The following is an 18,793-nucleotide window of genomic DNA, read 5'->3' as shown; positions in this document are numbered from 1 at the left end:
TCTGCGGAGGAAAAAATATATATGTAGCTGGTATTCTGAAGAGTTGAAGAGGGAACATAATTATGGAGTTGAGCAGCGTAGCAATCGAAGGGCTCAATCTTTGTGGAGATTCGTCTCGTGTGGGTGATCGGAGTTTTCGAAATCTGGTTCACATTACCTTGGATATTTTAGTAACGAAAAAGAACGAAGATGCCCTCAAAAGTAAGTTTAACGATCAGTTCAAGTAAGTTTTACAAAGTCAGTCACTACCTTGTTTTATTTTCCTAATCGTAAAGTTCAGCCTAGAGATGGTCTTGTGATCGTGACCGCAAGGCAGGTGATAGATTGCCAGCAGGGGGTGGGTTGGGGATTATGAAGTTCGGTGTATTTTAAAGATATTATTCACAGCTGTTGATATACCTCGTTTTGAATTAATGACTGGTTGAAAATGGCGTAAAATCTTCAGATTTACCAACAAAGTCCATTTTCTGTTGGGTTTTTTTTCCTAACTCTGAGAAGCACTCTGTCAGAAATGATGTTGAAATCTCAAATTCTTATGAGGGTGGGGAAATGTTGGTCAGTGCCCCACCTATCCCATACTGATTTGCATTTTGGAAAGAGAAATCAAATGAAAATCTTAATTTCAATACTTATCCTGAAAAGACTGAAACAGTTTGGCATATCACTTTGCTCTAACAGAGGGCTAACATTTGAAATGTCAACTTTGAAACTCTTTATGGTGGCCAATTTATGTTATCAACTCAATTGATAATACTAAATTACCCTGTTGTACTCTCCCACCAACGCAGCACCACAGTTTCTTTAGAAATTTACCCCCTTTATTCATATCACAAGGTTGCATTGGTATCAGTGACTGTGTTAATGAGGCTTATCTACCTGTGTGTAATAACAACAAGGGATCTTGTTTTCTTTCTGCAGGTGATGAAGACATTTCCACTGTTGATTCAGCAACTCTTAAGCAAGCATATGCTGGCCTAGTGACAATGATATTGGAGGCTATCAAGATGGATTGTGATTCATCCTCTATAAGGTTAACATGAACTTTTTCAAACATAATTACCCATCATGTAGTTAGATGAAAGGCTATGCATAGAGAGAAGGGAGTGTTAGCCCTTCATCATTGACTCCAACAAAGTAATAATGCTCAAAATATCAGCTTCAGAAACTTTAAATGGAGGCCAATTCTCAATATCAACTCAGTTGATAAAACCAAATTATACCCTACTAAGCAAGCACTACAGTTTCCTTTGAAACATACCCCCTTTATTGGAGAAGAGGGGTGGATGGTTAACAATTTTCAAATTTTTCCGTCACTAAAATAAATTTTATATGTAAATGAGGGATAATCTGGTACAATTAGGAAGTACTCTGAAGATTTTTTAATCTTCGTACTAAGATTATCAATTATTGTATTTATGATGTGTGAATAATTGAAATTACATGAGGAGATTTAAAAACTCAATCAAAAGAGTTCTTTTATTTTCTGACATCAATATTTTGTTTAAAGGGTCAAAAGAATATTACTTAAAAAGCTACTTATTTGTGTTGCAGCTCTGTGTTGGAGGACTGCAAATGGGGCACTGAAAGAATAGAGTATTTTACAAAAAACTTTCTGGTATGTAACAAAATAGAAACAATAGAACCATGCTTCACTTTAACAATAATTTATTAGTGGAGATTACAAATAAATGATTTGTACAAGACTTAAAGCTTTTGGTCAACTGCCTTCTTCCTTACTGTAGATAAAAAAAATATGCTGAAAATGAGAAATTTCAGGCAAGGATGATGGGTTTTTTAGTCTTTAGTCTAGTCTTTAGTCTTTTAGTCCTTTTGGACCTTTTGGTGTTTGTTGTTTGTGAGGTTTTTTGTTTCTTGCAGCCTTTTCAAATAGTCCAGTTAGTTGGATATTTTGATGAAAAGTTAAAATAAATATTTAAAATAAGACTACAAAACCTGTGAAATTGGTAGAAATTATTCAAGACTCTTTTTCTTACTTGTAATCTTTCTCTTAATTTTGAGGCTCAGCTTTACTTACAAAGGCATATCATTATTGACTGAAATTGTATTTTTTAACAAAAATCATTTGTGATTAAACCCATCGAAGGTCACTCGCAGCTTATAGGTTTACTTATGTGTAATCCTGGATTTGCCCTTGTTTAAGTTTGTTCAACTATTAACCTCTAAACTCCCAGAAGTGATCAACATGAAACTTCTCCCTATAACATCCTTACATTATCCAGCAAACAGGTAATGAGAATACTGAAACTTATGAAGTAGAAGTTGTTAACTTGATCTAACACCAAATTCTCGTAACCAATTTACAAGTAAATGCGTCGCAGATAGAGGGGAGAATTAAGGATCAGATTTTGGGAGTTTAAAGGTTAATTTTATGCACCAACTCAAACTGCTAAGAATGTACATGCAGGCTACTGTTCAATTTAAGAAGAAGCAATATAGAAAACCACTTCTGAGATGCATAACTGCAGTAGTTGTTCTCTGAAAAAATTAAAGAACCATGCTGAAATTTTTTCATCACCTGGGAAAAACAGTGAATGTGAAAAAACAGTGAATTTTAGGCTCAGTGGTCAAAAACTTTAAATACATGTAGCCCTCTACACCCTAAAATTGGTATGCATATTCTCCTTACTATTCTGTAAATATTTTTTATGATGCTGACAAGGAGAAATTATTGAACAATCAAGAGCTTCTTTTGTTGATGATCATTTCCTTTATTCTCATGACATTTACATTTGATTCAGAGGTGATATTGTAAGGAGAAACTAGATGCTAGTCACCTCTTGGGTGTTGAAGCATTTAAACCCTTTAATCCCCAAAAATGATTAACATCTAACTTCTTCCTGTAATATCTATACACTTTTCTGCAAACAGGTAATGAGAATACTCAAACCTATCAGATAGAATTTGTTTCCTTGATGTAATACCAAATCCTCATTACATATTTACAAGGAAATGTGTAGCAGCTGGAGGGGAGAATTAACAATTAGATCTTGGGAGTTAAAGGATTAATATACATGGGTATAGGTTACCTTACAAAGTACAATACAGCTTCATAGCAGTTGAATCATATCAAGTGTAGACACATCTGTTGATCATATTGAGGAGAAAATTGTCATCCTGTAACTTACTGTTACTTTTTCTCTTGTCTTTATTTGAACTTTGTAGGATTATAAACCTAATTTGGAAGCACTGCTTGCCAGGTAATTAATTTCCTTTATTCACTCATAATATCTTGTTTGTAATTCTCATGAGTGTCTGCTATACAGTTCTTATGATGTTAGTTTGGAGAATTTTGTATTGGATCAACTAATAGTCCCCTCATGGTTATTTTTTCTTTATTCTCATTCCTTGTCTGCTAGATATTGTAAGGAGAAATTCTGTCTTGGTCCCTCATTGGAATTAAAGGGTTAAATAAATTTCATGCTACCAATTAACAAGTGATCTAAGCCTGGAGCATAATTAAGAATTTGTTCATGCTTAATGTGCGTATATCAAGTTATGGATGCGTGCAGGAACTTTGGAGAGCATGAAAAATGCGTAAGAGTAGCTCGAGGTGCAGCCAAGAGTAACTCTAGCTTTTTGAGTGCTCTCCAAACTTCCCAAGTGCATCCATGACTCGATATATGCACAGCTAAAAGCATGAGCAAATTCTTTCATAACAGAGTGACAACAAGGATCTGCAGAAAGAAGCCTTTTATTGTGATAGAGTGTAAAATTCTCACTGCACAAAAAAAAAAGTAAAGAAATGTCCCTATTGGCTGGTCAAAAATAGGCCACATTTTATACTTTGGTTTGAGTGAGAACATTTGATCTAGTTAACTGATAACTATGTATGAAAAGCTTTTGTTCATAGTGGCTCATTATAGGACATATATAGGGCAAGAACATGTGCTATGTTATAAAAAAAAAGAATTTTCAATGGATTGTAGACTTTCAAGTTACTAGATTCTTGATGATTGATTGTTGGTTGATTGAGAGGATTTTCTGCTGTGCTTCTAATTTTAGAACAGGAGGTTCATTTCCTCATGTTGTGGATGTGGATTGGAGACTAGATTATTACATTAAGGTAAACTGGTTTGGTTTTATCACCCACTGAATAGAATTTCTAATGCTGAAGTTCTAAGCATTAGCCCTTCTTCATTCCATCTGTTGAAGGGCTATTGCTTGAAATGTCAGCTTTGAAACTTGCTGCAGTGACCACTTTGCATTTATTATCAATTCAGTTGATGAAACCAAATAATTTCTGTAATATCCTCCACTTATGTAGCACAACAGTCTCTCTAGGAACTTACCCACTTTGATTTAAAAACTCAGCTCCTTTGGTACAAAAAGTTGAATAAATGCAAAGAAGTTCAGAAAAAATTTCTTAATACAATTTGGATGCCTTGCACTGTGTCACTATGTGGACAACAAACATCTAATTTTTCTTGAAATTATTTCTTATATTTCTGTCTTTTATCAGAATAATCAGATGGAGAAAGTAAACAAACCCACATATCTCATTACACTTAAAACTGAGGTACAGTACAAGTACAGTTTGTTGAATTTCTTCATTTCAATTCTAGTTTCTATGTTCAGTCACTTAAACTTCTACAATCCCTGGTAGTCATTATTTGGTTTCTAAATGTACCGGTATGTCAGATTCTTGCTTTAATTACCCGCTATGATGTCTAATTCTTGAGATTTATTATGAAACTCAGATAACTCTGAACAAGCTTGTTTGATTCTTCCAGGTCAGTTGTTTTCTGACCAATCTCAATAAACTTTAGAATATATGGACCGACCTCCAAAACAGCTAATAATTTGCTCAAGAATGAAATATCATTTTCACATCAAAGGCTTCACTCTTACATAAAGAAGTGACTTTTGGGCCACATTAAAAAATGGCAGAGTGTTATGTAAGGTAAAAGGTAAAGTCTGTGGTCAAGCCTAATGCCCACGCAGCTGGAGTGTACCATGGTTTCTTTAGCATGAAGTGACTAGAAGTATCACCACTTCCCCCTTTTGGATGGGATACCTCCCAGCATTTCATCAAGCTTCTCAGACAATTTGCCAGTACCCATTTATACTGTTGGGTCAAGGAGAGAGGGGTTGTGAAGGAAAAGTGATTTGCCCAAGAACACAACACAATGACCTGGCCAGGTCTAGAACCCAGACCCCTCAACCCATATTCCAGTGCGCTAACCATTACGTGACCGTGTCTCCTTGGGTTTTACGCCAAATTTGTTTTGCTATTGACACATCATTGTCATAATAGTTTCCTCTTAAATTATTATTTTATCTCGCAATCATTCCTTGAAATTCCCTTATATCATAATGAGAAGTTAGCTCATCTCTTTCTCGTTGCAGGAAGCTGGGAAGACCAAGGGAGAAGATGTACAATTTTCGTGCACAATGGAGCAATTACAGGTTGACGAATGTTTAGTTATTTAAAGTTTTATAAACAAACCTTGAATCCGATCACTGTAGAATGTGTGTAGATGCATAGAAATCTCTTCTTCACATCATTTGGTTTTATTAACTGAGTTGATAATGTACAGAGTTTTTAAAGCTAAAGTTTGGAGCGTTAACTTTGTATTATTCGCTCTGACGAATGGCTAACACTCGAAACCTCAGCTTCAGAAACTCTTTACGGAGGCCAATTTACACTATCAACTCAGTTTATAAAACCAAATTATATTATGATACCCCCCGCCGATGCAACACCACAGTTTATTTAAAAATATACCCCTTTTCGTCTTTAGATACCCTTGTATGTGATTATGACTTTCAAATTTTATTTTTGTCCTGGTAGGATCTGGTTGGAAAATTGAAAGATGCTTGTAAAAGTGTAGAGAAGACTGCTAATAACTGATGTTCATTCCTAAGCCCTGTGAAGACATAGTAAACAAAGACGTTATTTTTATGATTATATTAGATGTATCTACTTCAATTGCGTATTTGTTAAGGAAAGTTTACACGTCTAGCGCTGCTTTTTTAAGGAGTGCAACTGAAGAGATTTCGCTACACGTTTTAGCCACAGTGACTGATGAAAAAGATGATGTTTCGAATACATAGACCCTAATTTTTTGCCGGGTCATTTTTTTTACCGCTGAACCTAATAGAGAACATTTCTTTTTTGTAGTTTTCGTCAGAGAAAAATAAAATTAAGGTGAACAGACAGTTGTGTCCTTCAATCTTAATAGACCATGTTTGCGTCTTTGGTTTGTTCGTCTAAGAGGTAGTGTCAAGATAAATCATTTTGCGTTAATCGGCGAAAGAATGGTAGAAACAAACTCTATGTAACACCATTTTTGTCGACTGTAAATGTGTAATCAAAGCACAGTCAAACATCGATTATCCAGACCTCGATTATCCGGATTTTCGATTGTCCGGACTTGCTTTTCTGGTCCAGTAATGAAAATCCAGCTGAAACTAAATTTTAATCCGCTTTCTAAAGCTGTAGAATGTTTTAGGAAATGTTTAACTTACATGGAAGTCAAATTTTCTAAGTCTGAGGTTTTGGAACAAGTTACTCATTTTCGACTAGTGATTTAATTCTGGTTCTGCACGACCTTACATGGGTTGAAGCTGCTAGATGGTAAATGGTTCGACTGTTTCGATCACATGCAGTATGTCCTTCGAGCATGCATAAACACAACGGCCAATCCGAAGGAAGACTTCAGTGTTTTTCTTTCCCTAAATGTGTATTGTTAACTGGTTTAATAAGCGGCCCTGGAACGGATATGCCATTACCGACCTGTCACGGGAACCATTTTCACCAGTGGCCAGCTTCAGTTATTCAGACACTTAATTCGCGTTAAGAATGGGTCCACTTAAATACCTCTTACTATACGAGCTCGAGGTCCATGCAATAAGTTACGGGCCGAATTTCTTTTTCGCTCGGATTTAATGGTTACCGTAATGATTAGAGTTACCGCCTTCGTTAGAATAAACGTCCCCTCTTTGGTAAACGCCCCCCTCGAATTTATTTTTGTTAATAAGCGCCCCGATTCTAATGAGTTCCCATATTGAGTAAGCACTCTCACACTACATTCCAATAAGCACCCTTGTTCTGTTCCGATGATAACACTGTTAGAGTACATCTACACCGCCATCAACCTTGGTTCATCTGCCTTTAATTGCGCACTCAAAGTTCCATTGAGAAGGGGGTCCTTCGTTCCAGCCTCTCAACTATTATGTCCACGTGAATGCGCAGTTCCTACAATAGATGATCTCGTCTTCAAATTTTGCGACGAGTGCTTGGCTAGGTGTTCTAGACAGGAAGGATCCAGGGATAACAAGTCGGTTTTCCAGTCTTCCCGATCCACAATCAAAGCTTTTTTTTGCAAATTCTGCTGTTTCACATAAAAGAAAAAAGCGCTCTGTTTCGAATAAACGCCCCCCCCCCCCCCCGGGGTGCCGAAAGTAACCAAGTGCCACGGGCTTATTTACCTTTATTAGTAAAAGAAATTACCTGTGGAAATTTTTCTGGTGACAACAATGGAAAGATATCAAACGATGACCGTAAATTGGTCAACGTTTTAGCCGTTAGGCGATAAAGTCATCACTCCATTGAGACCCATCGAGGGAACTGGCCCTAGTGAGGAGTCACGTGGTTTAAGTAATTTGCATAATAGACAACGTGAACCACTCTTTTGACGGAATATGCGAGTCGCAGTACCACCAAAATTATGAGGTAATTCGCCATTTAAATCCTCACATTTAAACTCGATTTGTTCTTGTTCGTTAGGTAATGCATCTATGTTGCTACAGTCGGCAGATTTTGCAAAATTTTCAGAGAATTTGTTTTGTTATCGCTTCGACTAAGATATCTTTCGAATGATTACTAAGCACTGAGGGTTAAGTTTGTCACAAAACGTGACTAGTTACGCATATCTTGTGTTAAATAATGACGAATTTGTGATAAATTTACATAGCGCGCTTGACACATATTTATTTACCTTCTTTTGGTCTTTTCGATTCAATTAGGCTTTTCTGAATTCCCACTTCAGCTAGCCGATTCACTTGGTGATTGTGATAAACAACCACCAGTTTAATAGCAGAGAATCTGAACTCCTTCAGGAACGTGAAATATGACATACAAACTTCTATTCCGCGATCATTTGCTTCTGAGAACGTTTCTTTAGAATTTACCTCCTCAAATAGATTGTACATACTCCGTTTTGTGTGGAGACAATTTGGTTCACTCACTTATTAAATCGTTGTAAAAGTAATGTCGAGATCCCCGAAGAAAGGCTTTCCTCGTGGTAATCAGTAGAATTCAATGAATCACCCCAGCTTATTTTGAGCTTTGATTTACCATAATACAGATTTCCAATACAGCTGTCGAGAACATATAAGCAATCGCCACATAATAATGCGAAATTCTTAGCTTATCTTAGAACTTCGCTCATATTTTTACGTGGCTAAAAAGTTTTCGTCGATTCGTAAATGACAGCGCAATTGCTGAAACCGAGCTTCATTTGCAATAAATCGCAAGAGCAGTTTTTTTCATGCGCGAATCCAGGCAATCTGCATGTAAGCGTTTGGGCTTTCCTCAAACTGCTGGGTAAGATGGCGATTTTGACGGACTACACATACTGAGCATTAATTTCTTAGCAGTAAATACTTTAAAAGTTACGGCAATATCGGTATGGTTCAGCATTTATCTAAAAACCGAGTGATTTATTAACTTTGCATTGCTGGCTGAATTGCTAGTCAAAATCGAATTAAGATAGATAGTCTACACTCGATGAGGCTGTAGTTAACCCTCGGATTTTACAGGTGCACGCGATTACCTTTTCTTTAAAGAAAATAGACCGGTTGCTAGTCAAGGTATAAGTACACATTATTAAGCTGGTCTGAAGCTAAATTTGTTGCAATGTCATATGATTTTCTGATTTTCTATCTCTGAAATTTATTTTCCTCTTAGGAAAGATCTTTATCATTGAGCTTTAGGAAAGTAATTTTCAACGTTGTCCAAGGTATACTTGAGTCTTCGCCAAATGATACGTCTGTCATATCATTGCTGCCTTTTGGAATATTCAGCGTTCTCAATGACATAATTGCTTATACCTTTTCTATGCATTGTAAACCTCTAACTGATCGAATTCCAGGTCCTCACAGTAAAAAGTACGGTTCAAGCGTGAAGAGTGCGGACCATACATCCGTCGAGCGAAAATACGATATTCCACAGTACGGACCGTAAAGTAAAATATTCATCGCAACTCTGGGTTCAAACAGAGGGACTGCACAGTGAAATACGGGCCGGTAAATTGATCAATTCTGGCGCTCATACTAACTGAGAGGTGTACTAAAAACGTGAGAAGACCAGAAAATTATGCTTAGGCATGAACTGAACATGTAACAAGGGTTAAAAAAAAAGGGTCGCCAAAAACTGAGAAAAAATGTCTTCATTCGCAATGAGCGTACATAATCGATTTGCCGCAGATTTAGATTTTTGAAGTAGTCTCGTAACACATTGCATCCTTTTTAAGAGAAATATATTTCGTTGGGCTGAAGAACAGCGAAAAACTTGTCGGGTCTTTCAACAAAGAGGCAGGTGTTTTTTTCTCTTTCACAGTATTCCAAAAACGATCCATGAAGTACCTCAGGCAACAAATGGTGAAAATAAGAACAGTTACAACTTAACCTTCAAAGTGAAATCCTTAAGCCATGATGCAACTGTACTTCTCCATGAACTCTTTGACGCCTTAGAGTGACTAACATCTAACTTCTCCGTACAATATCACCCATGAATCACACTTTAAGGTTACGAGAATAAAGGAAATGATTACCATCTTAAGAAGCTCTTGATTGTGAAACAAATTCTCCTAGTTATCACCTTAGGAAATGTATAAAGAATATGTATGTTGATGTTAGGAGGCGAGGGGTTGATAAAAAGTGTTTCAACGATATGTGAGGAATTGTATTATGTGAAGGCTGAGAAAACGGTTCCCATAACGTAATATTTCGCAATCGATGAAATTATCCTTGGCCAAAAATGAAAAAATTAACAGCTACAATGTTAACGTTGAAATCAAATCAGTGAGCGATCCTCAAGCTCAACCTCATTTCCTTACTAATGGCAAGTGGTTGAACAATACGTCAAAAATTATATTACGTGTAAGTTAAAAGTTACAAATGTTTCTGAGGCGCGGACGGAAGCCAGAAGTTAAAACTTATTATTCCTGATGCTCACTGTACGTTTGTGGTATGCACAATTTGGTTTTAAGTATTAAAATGACGACTGTACAGTCAATCCATTGACGTCGAAGAGCACGAGAATTGGCTTTATTCTTCTTCCGGTTGCTGTTCGCGTTTCCAGAACGTCACTGCCCTAGTTCTCTAGTTACAGTAAAAAAACAACCTTTATCTATTTTCTCCTTTTTGCGTCAACGTTCTTCTGAAACTTTCAAGTTTGAAGATCGACGTTCATAATCTAATCTTCTGAAGGAACCGCGACTCAAAATCACCTTGAAATAGGTGACGAAATCACAAATATTAGCAGCCAGTTCAAACTCATCACGGTTTACTCGAAGCCGTTGGCAACGGAAGAAGAAATCAGAAATAACGCATACGGGACACAGTTGTGGGATCGTTCAATTATCATTTTGATAGGTTGCTCGTATAGCGTGATTTTAGTTGTGTCCTCTGACAATTTTGAATTCATTTCTGTTTTCAGTTTTCATCATCCTTTGTCATACCGGAGAGAGTAGGAGAGGAAGTCTTTCGCTTTTTTGCTGAACACGCACGACAGTAGACCGGAAGTCTTAAGTTTTCTCGCTAGACACACGACAGTGGCGCTCAGAGATCACGCATCGTCGCTGCCATCGTTATCGCCAACATGTCTTTGCTTAAGATGCCGCTTGGAGAACTAAATCCTCACTTGATGTGTGTATTGTGTTCTGGGTACCTTGTAGACGCAACAACGATTATCGAGTGCCTGCATTCTTGTAAGTTCACACTGTTTACAAACTGATTTATTTTAATCGTCGATTCTTGTTGTTATTATAGAATGTCTTTGATAGCCAATAAAAATTAGCCGTGCAAACATCTGGTTGAGGTTTGTAAGTAAAGGGGTGCTTGTTGCAATTGTTCAACTCCTATAGCTGAATTTTGAATATTACGTTTAATTATTTATGTACTCTCTCGTGAGATCTAGCCGTCTAAAATATACGTTCATTTCTTTCTAAAATTTCTCAATAAGTTTAAAGTAATGCAATCCATACAGACGTTCCATAAGTCCACAATATATTGTGTTTACTTTGTAAGTTTCACGGTTAGAGCTGACAAAGTATTAATTTTTGTACCTTTTTTTTCTGTAGTTTGTCGTAGCTGTATCGTTAAATATCTCCAGACATCGTATCACTGTCCTGTCTGTGATGTTGAGGTCCACAAAACCAAACCACTGCTTCATATAAGGTGAGTAACTGTAGAAGACGCTTTGTTTGAATTTTTCCCAAACTACCCTAAGACTGTCCAAGCAGATAAATATAGAAGAACTTAACGACGGAAGTCCTCGCTTCGGTCGTTCGTAGACTTTCACCTTTGCGGTCCGTTTTTTCATTCTTGTTTAATTGCAGCATAAACAATCTATCATACAAAAAAATTAAAAATTATGAATTGTGTAGTTAATTTTCAGCAATGCGATAAAACACGTTAAATAAAGAGTTGTGATCAAAAAGGACTGCTATAAATTTATCTTATCAGACGTTTGGGTGTGTAGCATCGCTAAGTAATTTTTAGGAGTTGTGTCGTATTTTGACAAGCCCTTAGGGCGATTCAAAATACAAACAACGAGTAAAAATACTCAGCGATACCACGAAGCAAAACCTCTTATAAGTTATTTATTATACAACTGCTTTTTTTTTCTTCTAAGTCTTTCTGCTCATTTCTCCAAATAACCGTACATTATTATCCAACTGCACAAAGTAGAGTACAAATAACGCGCGAATGGAATACAAATATTCTGCGATACTGTACGGTTATTTGGACAGTTGGTTATTTCGTACTGTAAAAAAACCTGTTTACCATTCGGCTGCACGCGCTACGCCTCTCTATCCGCTTTTCTTTTCCCGCCTTATGAGAAATGAACAGAGAGACTTCGCAGAAAAAAAGCAGTTGAATAACAAATAACTTATTAGACGTTTTGGTGTGCAGTATCGCTGAGTATTTTTATGAGTTGTGCCCTATTTTTTACTCGCCCTGCAGACTCGTCAACATACGGTACAACTCGTAAAAAATACTTAGCGACACTACACACCAAAACGTCTAATAGGATATATTTCAAAGCGGCGAAACTCAGCAAGCGTTGTCCAAATTCAGAATAACTATGCCTCAGCAAATCCTGAATTTTTCTCACCCTGATCCGTAATAGTAGTAGTAGTTCAGCTGTAAAACTCTTGACAACACAAATTTTGCTCGAAATAGCGGGGTGTACAAAATATCGAGGGTTGGGCTTTCAAAACGATCTATTTAGGGTACGCGAAAAATAAAAGCTCGAGATGTAATTGGAGATAGAGGGTATTACAGTGTTTTGATCCCTCCTTCTCTGTCTTCTATGCTATGGCAGACCCGACCGACCGCTCCAGGAAATTGTGAACAAGCTTGTTCCAGGATTAGTATATGGTAAGAAGGATTATTATATAAATTATTATCCAACTTCACAAAGTAGGGTACAGATAACGAGCGAATAGAGTACAAATATCCTGCGATATTGTACGGTTATTTGGACAGTTGGTTATTGTGTAATGTAAAAAAAGGCTGTTTAACCAGTCGGCTGCGCGTTCTACGCTTCTCTATCCACTTTGCTTTTCCCGCCTTATAAGAAACGAACAGAAAGACTCAGCTGAAAAAAAAAAGCAGTTATGTAATAAATAACTTATCAGACGAGTTGTACCGTATTTTTACAGCCCGTACGTAGGGGGAGTCAAAATAAAAACCACGTAAAAATATTCAGCAATACCACAAACCAAAACGTCTAGTAAGATATATATATTGTAATGGCAGTAAATTCTCATGGACGGCGACAGGCCTTCGCCATCGATCAGGGAGAGAGGAATCTGAGCACAAGTCTTTGCATAGCGGTTTAATCGAGAAATATTTGTTGAGCGCTTTATGATTGAGTGGCGTAAAACCAAACTGAAGTAAACACAGCAGCCAGCCAGAACTAGAGAAAATATCAAAGATAATCAAACCGTTTGAAGTGCTAGAAGAGTCTAGTGCTCAAGTCACAATTGGTTTTAGTTTTGATTCTGATTGGTTAAAAAAGTGGTGCGAGTTTCCTGGACCAATCATTGGTTTTACTTCCTTTCGCTATGTGATTGGTCCAGAAACTCGCACCATGATTCTCTCAACCAATCAGCTGCAAATCTAGAAACAATCGAAACTTGGTCGCTTCCGTTTTCCCACGCTTCTCATTATTTCGCAAGAAAATCAAATCTTGTTCTTGGTCAGCACATCCCGGGAAAATTTGGGATAAATCAGCACATCTACATACCACACCTGCGAGCTTAAGCAATCAGTCTAACTTTAGATAGGCATTTCCTTAATCAAAAGTAACGAGACAGTAAAAAAGTTAGTAAGAGAAATCTTATCGTTTTTTATCCCATTTTGTTATATTACAGACGAATTCAATCGCCGTACAAAATTCGAAGACAAAATAGAAGAGGAAAATTCTACAAACGAAGGTAAGAGGAAGAAATGTGTTGAAATTCGTTTAACATTAATCTTACGTTAGATACATTTAATTTGTAACAAACGGTACATTGCTAGGGCAAGTTAATCCGCCCGGATTGCTAATACCGTGCTTTGAACAACTCGGCCCTGGAGCTGGCTCCTCCAGAGTCCACACACCTTAACTGTTGAGGCAATGTTGTTTTTAAATGTAAATTTAAGAATAATCTCTTGATATCTTTATTGTAAGAGTATTTAAATTGTCAACATCTTGATTTTGATTGTAATAAGCACAATATCGCCAGAATAATCGAATCATCAAGGGCAGTTGAAACATGATACTTAGAATTTTTACGAGCTGAACATCGATACTCTCCTTATTCTCGAAGTATATGCTTAGAACCTTCTTATTTCTTATGTTTTCATAAACTTTTATTTTCAATCAATACAATCTTGACAGGTGAAACTGGGGCAGCGACAACTGATTGTGAAACGAAATCAAAGAACAACGCAGAGGTGAAGATGGAAGATCCTATGTTTATCACTTTGGAATATTACAGGTCAGTTTATATCATGTTCTTGTGTCTATATTTAAACAACATCCTCTATTTAGTGCGAAAATATATACGGATATCTGTTCGCGGATTTATCTGTTCCAAGATGCGAACAGTTTTCCGAGAGCGAAGCTCGAGGAAAACTGTGAACTTTGAGGAACAGAAAAGAGGCTAGTGTGTTTATTGTCTTTCTAAAATTTTGAAACGCGCGTGAAAAATATTGACTAACAGCTTAAAGTATGAAGCATGGGCTGTTTTCTTTTGAGTGTTCTATGCTACGACTTAATGAACAAAAAAAAGATTTCTCTTCTGTGGCAACCACAAAACTCTCTCTCGTTTTGAATTAAATTTGAAAAGAAGACTTATCGTAGTGGACGTTAGGTTTAAAATGTTTGGGAGTATCGCTTGGGTGATATTCTAGGATATCGCCCACTTTCAGCATGTGGATATTTGGTCACGTGCTGTGTTTAGACCATCACGTGCGAGCAAAAATGTTTGATGGATCATAGTTCTGTTACGGCTGTGTCTAAAAACGTTGGTGAAAGTGATAAAGAGCCCAGGAAAATAATGAGGTTAACAGCAACAAAGAGTCACCTGATTAAGCTAGTTTACTCCCTCGGAGAAGGGGCGATCAAAATTTGCTACCGTAAACTTCAAGTAGTACTGCGGTTTTCGTTACCAACTTTTGGTAAAATAAAAGAAAGAAAAAGAAGAAAAAATAAAGATATGATGGGAGATAAAAAAAAAAAAACGCCATCTCTGATTATGAGAGTGTAAATTCAAGCTACAAATTCAAGAGTGTGCTATTGATTATAACTTACTTTCATCATTTCCTCTTTTGTTATTCAACAGGCGTCAAAAAATCTGGAATGAACGCCAGGTTTGTTTTTACTTTCTCACGTACCATTCTTTGACTATCAGTTTGATCACAATTGGGGACACAGTGCTTCATTGCACAGCGCCTTTACAGCTCACGCCCTTTAGAGCGCACGCAAACATGAACTCTTTCGTTGCATACGAAATACCGCAAGATTTACGATGATGTATGTGGAATTCTAGGAAGCTACCTTACGACATTTCAGGAAAATTAACAAAGGGGTGCAAACAAAGCGAAACAGCGCGGGCGGCGGCCTTGAAGTCTTAAGCTGACATTTCTTGGGACAAAGAGAATTTCAGTTTAAATGTAATACGTAACTCCAGAAAAGAATCGTTTGCCTGAGTATAAAGGCAATAGAACAGAAGAACGAGGATGATATAGTATGGTGATCTTTAAAAAGAATTAAAATTTACGACCTTGAAACTTTTACTTACATTTGTGAGCGTAGACATTCAGTGACGCAGCTTCTTCAAAACTAACTGACTGACTGAAAAACGAGAGACAATGTTTGACCGTATTTATTCAAGTTATGTTCAAAACAACGATTGTCTTCTAGTTATTGTCATCAAACGGCAAAGTACGTTTTTGTATGATGTCTTTCTTTTTCCTCCTCAGATCTTTCCGACTCGTTATCTCAGATGTCCGTCTGCAGTGACTGTCAACGTATTGAAAAAATTCCTTGCAATGAAGTTTGCCATCCCTAACACACATCAGGTAAATAAGTAAATTAGTGAATAAGTAGAAACAGATGAAAAGATAGATGAAGTAAGGGGGTAAGATAGTATAGAAACTTTGGTGCTGGGTCAGTGGGGGGGGGGGGAGGGGGGTGGTATTACGTGTAATTTGGTTTTATTAACTGAGTTTATAATGTCAATTGGCGCTCGAAACGTCAGCTTTGAAACTCTTTAAGGTGGCCAACTTACATTATCAACTCAGTTGATAAAACCAAATTGTATTTAAAGACGGATTGACTGATTGATTGTCTAACGGACTGATTGACTCTTCGACTGATTGGCCCATCTATGGATCGATTCATTTTGCCAATTTTTTTCAGGCTGAACTTGTTCGTTCAGACGAGCTTCTTGACGACTCATTGACGATGAAGGAAGTTTCGCAAATATATGGACTCTACTCGAAAGTAAGAAGACTCAGCTAGTTCATCATGATTTACAGCTACACTCATTTTAGCCTATTCAGCACCTCATACCACACGAAAGTTCAGCATTCTTCTATATGACCAAAGAATGCCCAAAGATTTACAGCTAAGTGCGGTTCCATATAAGTATAGCCCTATTTGTTGACGATCTTTGATTTGTAGACTGTTAGACACATAAATGCTGTTGTTTAATTTATCTTATGCCATAGACTCGAATTTTTTTAGCCAATTTTGATTTCCATGTTCTTTTGTTTCAATATAAAAACCTTGTACATGTAGCACAAAGCAAAACTTAAAACTTACTGAACCAGTAGATCAACATCGCATATCAAGATACGTCTGAAAATGTATTTAATATCGCTATCTTTGCGGTTAATGCTAACCAACCATATTTTATCGCTAAAAACAAAAATCAGCAGGATGGTATTATACAATCAACATCTTTGTTCCTTGTTTGAAAATTGCGAATGAATTCTTAACCTCTCGGCTGTTCGTGAATGGCACAATATCTTAAATTTTTCAGTTTCTTTTGTTCCCTCGTTTTTCTCACTGATGGCTAAATCTAAATATTACTGTGTTGCAGTCTTTCCTAGATCTCCAGTACTCTTTCTTGGACGTTTGTAAGGAGGATACCGAAACAAAGGTGAAAGAACCGCCAAGGAAAAAACTTAGAACATGCAACGAAGATGGAGATGAAACAAAAGCAAGCGAACATTTTGTTGGGGCACAAACCAAACAGTTGATTATGGATGAAAAGGGAAAGGATCCCCAACAGCCTTGTACAAGGCTTGAAAAGGATAGTCCCGTAAAACATTCTCCGGAGGGTGTCATTTTACCAACATTTCCTGAGACTCCTCCAAGTTTTGAAGTTGATCCCGAGGAAGAAGAAACGCCCGTACCAGTCTAGAACTTGCGAACTCAGTTGCCCGTTGTTTGCCTGTGTACGCTCATGTGAACGCATTGAGACCGTGAAATAATTTTTCGTTCGACGATCGAAATCATTCCCCCTACAGTCTCTCAAGAAAGCTAAGTTCAAAGGGAGTCAAATCTGTGTGGGGTCTCCAAATCGGCTGGGTAAAAATATTGCGTTTCCAATAACAGAGGTTTCCAAAGGAATCTCTAAGTTTGGTTGAAAGGTATCCTTGAAAAGTACAGAGAACTGATCTCTCTCCTGTTTTACGCAACAATTGATACGCTGCTTTTAGTGTTAAAAGACAAGTAGGTGAAAAAGAGTTTTCTTTAACGTTTCGAGCGTTAGCCCTTCGTCAGAGCGAATGACGAAGGCGTAACGCTCACAACGTCAGGCCAATTTTCGTTATCAACTCAGTTGATGAACCAAGAGATTAAAGAAAATGATCAGAATATCCTTTAAACACCCTAGGAAATTAAGAAAGATGTTTTTTCGTCTTGTCACGAGCGTGGGACAAAGAAAAATTCTGAGTCCCCATGAGGAATCGAACCTTAGACCTACGGATTTGCGCTTCGATGCTCTACCACTGAGCCACAAAGACTCTTCGGTGAGCGGGGTCTATTACGACAAGACGAAAAAACATCTTTCTTAATTTTTCACCGAGCTTAAAACTTACCATCTCTACTTTTCTGTCAAAAACCCTAGGAAATGTTTAGAGAATAGTATGGAGAATGTGAACACTGATGTTAAGATGTAAAGGGTTGTTAAGTGGAAAAACTCTTTTCAATAAAAATGATGTTTAAGGTTTGTTCCTTCTTTAAACTAAGTCTTCGTTAACCTTGTCGAACCTGTATTTAACCACCTCAACCACGCGTCTCATGTATTACGTAAAGTTGTTAAAGCGTAAGCTTGCAAAAAAGAAAACGAAATTCGGAAGTCCTGGTAACTTTGCCGAAATCATATCTAAAAAACTAAAAATATAAGAAAGAGAATTGCAGGTCAAAGATAAAAGCCATCCCTTCTTAATTCGCTTCCTAAATATTTTCATTGTTTGACAAGCGCTGCTTTTAGAAATATGCGATACATGATTGCCTCGTAATAAACTTTACAAATACTCTCGAGATGTTATTTACTTTCGGATACTATTATCAAACCATTTTACATTTGGCTCTCAGCCGGGCTTCCTAAAGAGAAATTTACATTGGCGTAGTGGCTTTAACGGCTAACGATTAAAATTTTGGTCATTTTACAGCTTAACAAATAGTTTCTATGTGTTGCAGTTTTTTTTTCATGGTTAACATCTTCCACGACTAACGGTTAAAACATGTCAATTTTTACGCCTATCGGCTACTTTTTTTTGCCTTTTTAAGGCTAACAGTCAACCTTATTGAGACCCAGTTCAAGATATAGTATAGACAGCAAGGGAACCCGTCAAAGTCATAAAAAGAGACCCACGCAGAATTTGTAGAAGAATCAGTTGCATGAACGTAGTTGGAAATGTTTGCCCGAATCGTTCTGCTCTCATGTCAACAGTCTGCGGGAGTGAGTGGTTACACAGCATTGACTGTGTAACCACTCACTCCAACAGATTTTATACTTTAAAATATGTTTTAGGAACG

General features: G+C 37.1%; 2 protein-coding genes across 3 annotated transcripts; both read left to right on the top strand.

The window, feature by feature from the left end:
* The first annotated feature begins 62 nt into the window (after positions 1-62).
* LOC113679404 (COMM domain-containing protein 3) lies at positions 63-6,179 on the top strand. The gene is made up of 8 exons (XM_089183362.1): positions 63-201; positions 919-1,030; positions 1,552-1,615; positions 3,184-3,218; positions 4,024-4,084; positions 4,481-4,537; positions 5,368-5,427; positions 5,813-6,179. Exons 1-8 carry the CDS (start codon positions 63-65, stop codon positions 5,870-5,872), a joined length of 588 nt encoding a protein of 195 aa, XP_089039488.1. The 3' UTR covers positions 5,873-6,179.
* A 1,440-nt stretch (positions 6,180-7,619) lies between these two features.
* On the top strand, positions 7,620-17,996 carry LOC113679411 (polycomb complex protein BMI-1-B). Of its 2 annotated transcripts, none has more exons than XM_089183569.1 (10): positions 7,620-7,696; positions 10,685-10,955; positions 11,328-11,424; positions 12,575-12,630; positions 13,629-13,691; positions 14,138-14,237; positions 15,084-15,111; positions 15,724-15,822; positions 16,163-16,246; positions 16,848-17,996. In XM_089183569.1, exons 2-10 carry the CDS (start codon positions 10,847-10,849, stop codon positions 17,169-17,171), a joined length of 960 nt encoding a protein of 319 aa, XP_089039695.1. In that variant the 5' UTR covers positions 7,620-7,696; positions 10,685-10,846; the 3' UTR covers positions 17,172-17,996. The 2 variants fall into 2 exon arrangements, with proteins under 2 accessions (XP_089039695.1, XP_089039696.1); XM_089183570.1 differs by lacking the exon at positions 7,620-7,696 and adding an exon at positions 10,326-10,485.
* The last annotated feature ends 797 nt before the right edge of the window (positions 17,997-18,793 follow it).

The sequence above is a fragment of the Pocillopora damicornis genome, chromosome 9 (genome assembly GCF_964200805.1).
Source record: "Pocillopora damicornis chromosome 9, jaPocDami1.2, whole genome shotgun sequence".
NCBI lineage: Eukaryota > Metazoa > Cnidaria > Anthozoa > Scleractinia > Pocilloporidae > Pocillopora > Pocillopora damicornis.
This window is presented reverse-complemented; position numbering and strand designations above follow the sequence as displayed.

Bases quoted from the DNA above. Each gene is read 5' to 3' on its own strand.
- LOC113679404 (XM_089183362.1), top strand. From the start codon at position 63: ATGGAGTTGAGCAGCGTAGCAATCGAAGGGCTCAATCTTTGTGGAGAT. The intron at 1,616-3,183 runs GTATGTAACAAA...TGAACTTTGTAG, and splicing joins ATTTTACAAAAAACTTTCTG to GATTATAAACCTAATTTGGA. The intron at 4,085-4,480 runs GTAAACTGGTTT...GTCTTTTATCAG, and splicing joins GACTAGATTATTACATTAAG to AATAATCAGATGGAGAAAGT.
- LOC113679411 (XM_089183569.1), top strand. From the start codon at position 10,847: ATGTCTTTGCTTAAGATGCCGCTTGGAGAACTAAATCCTCACTTGATG. The intron at 11,425-12,574 runs GTGAGTAACTGT...ATGCTATGGCAG, and splicing joins AAACCACTGCTTCATATAAG to ACCCGACCGACCGCTCCAGG. The intron at 12,631-13,628 runs GTAAGAAGGATT...GTTATATTACAG, and splicing joins TGTTCCAGGATTAGTATATG to ACGAATTCAATCGCCGTACA.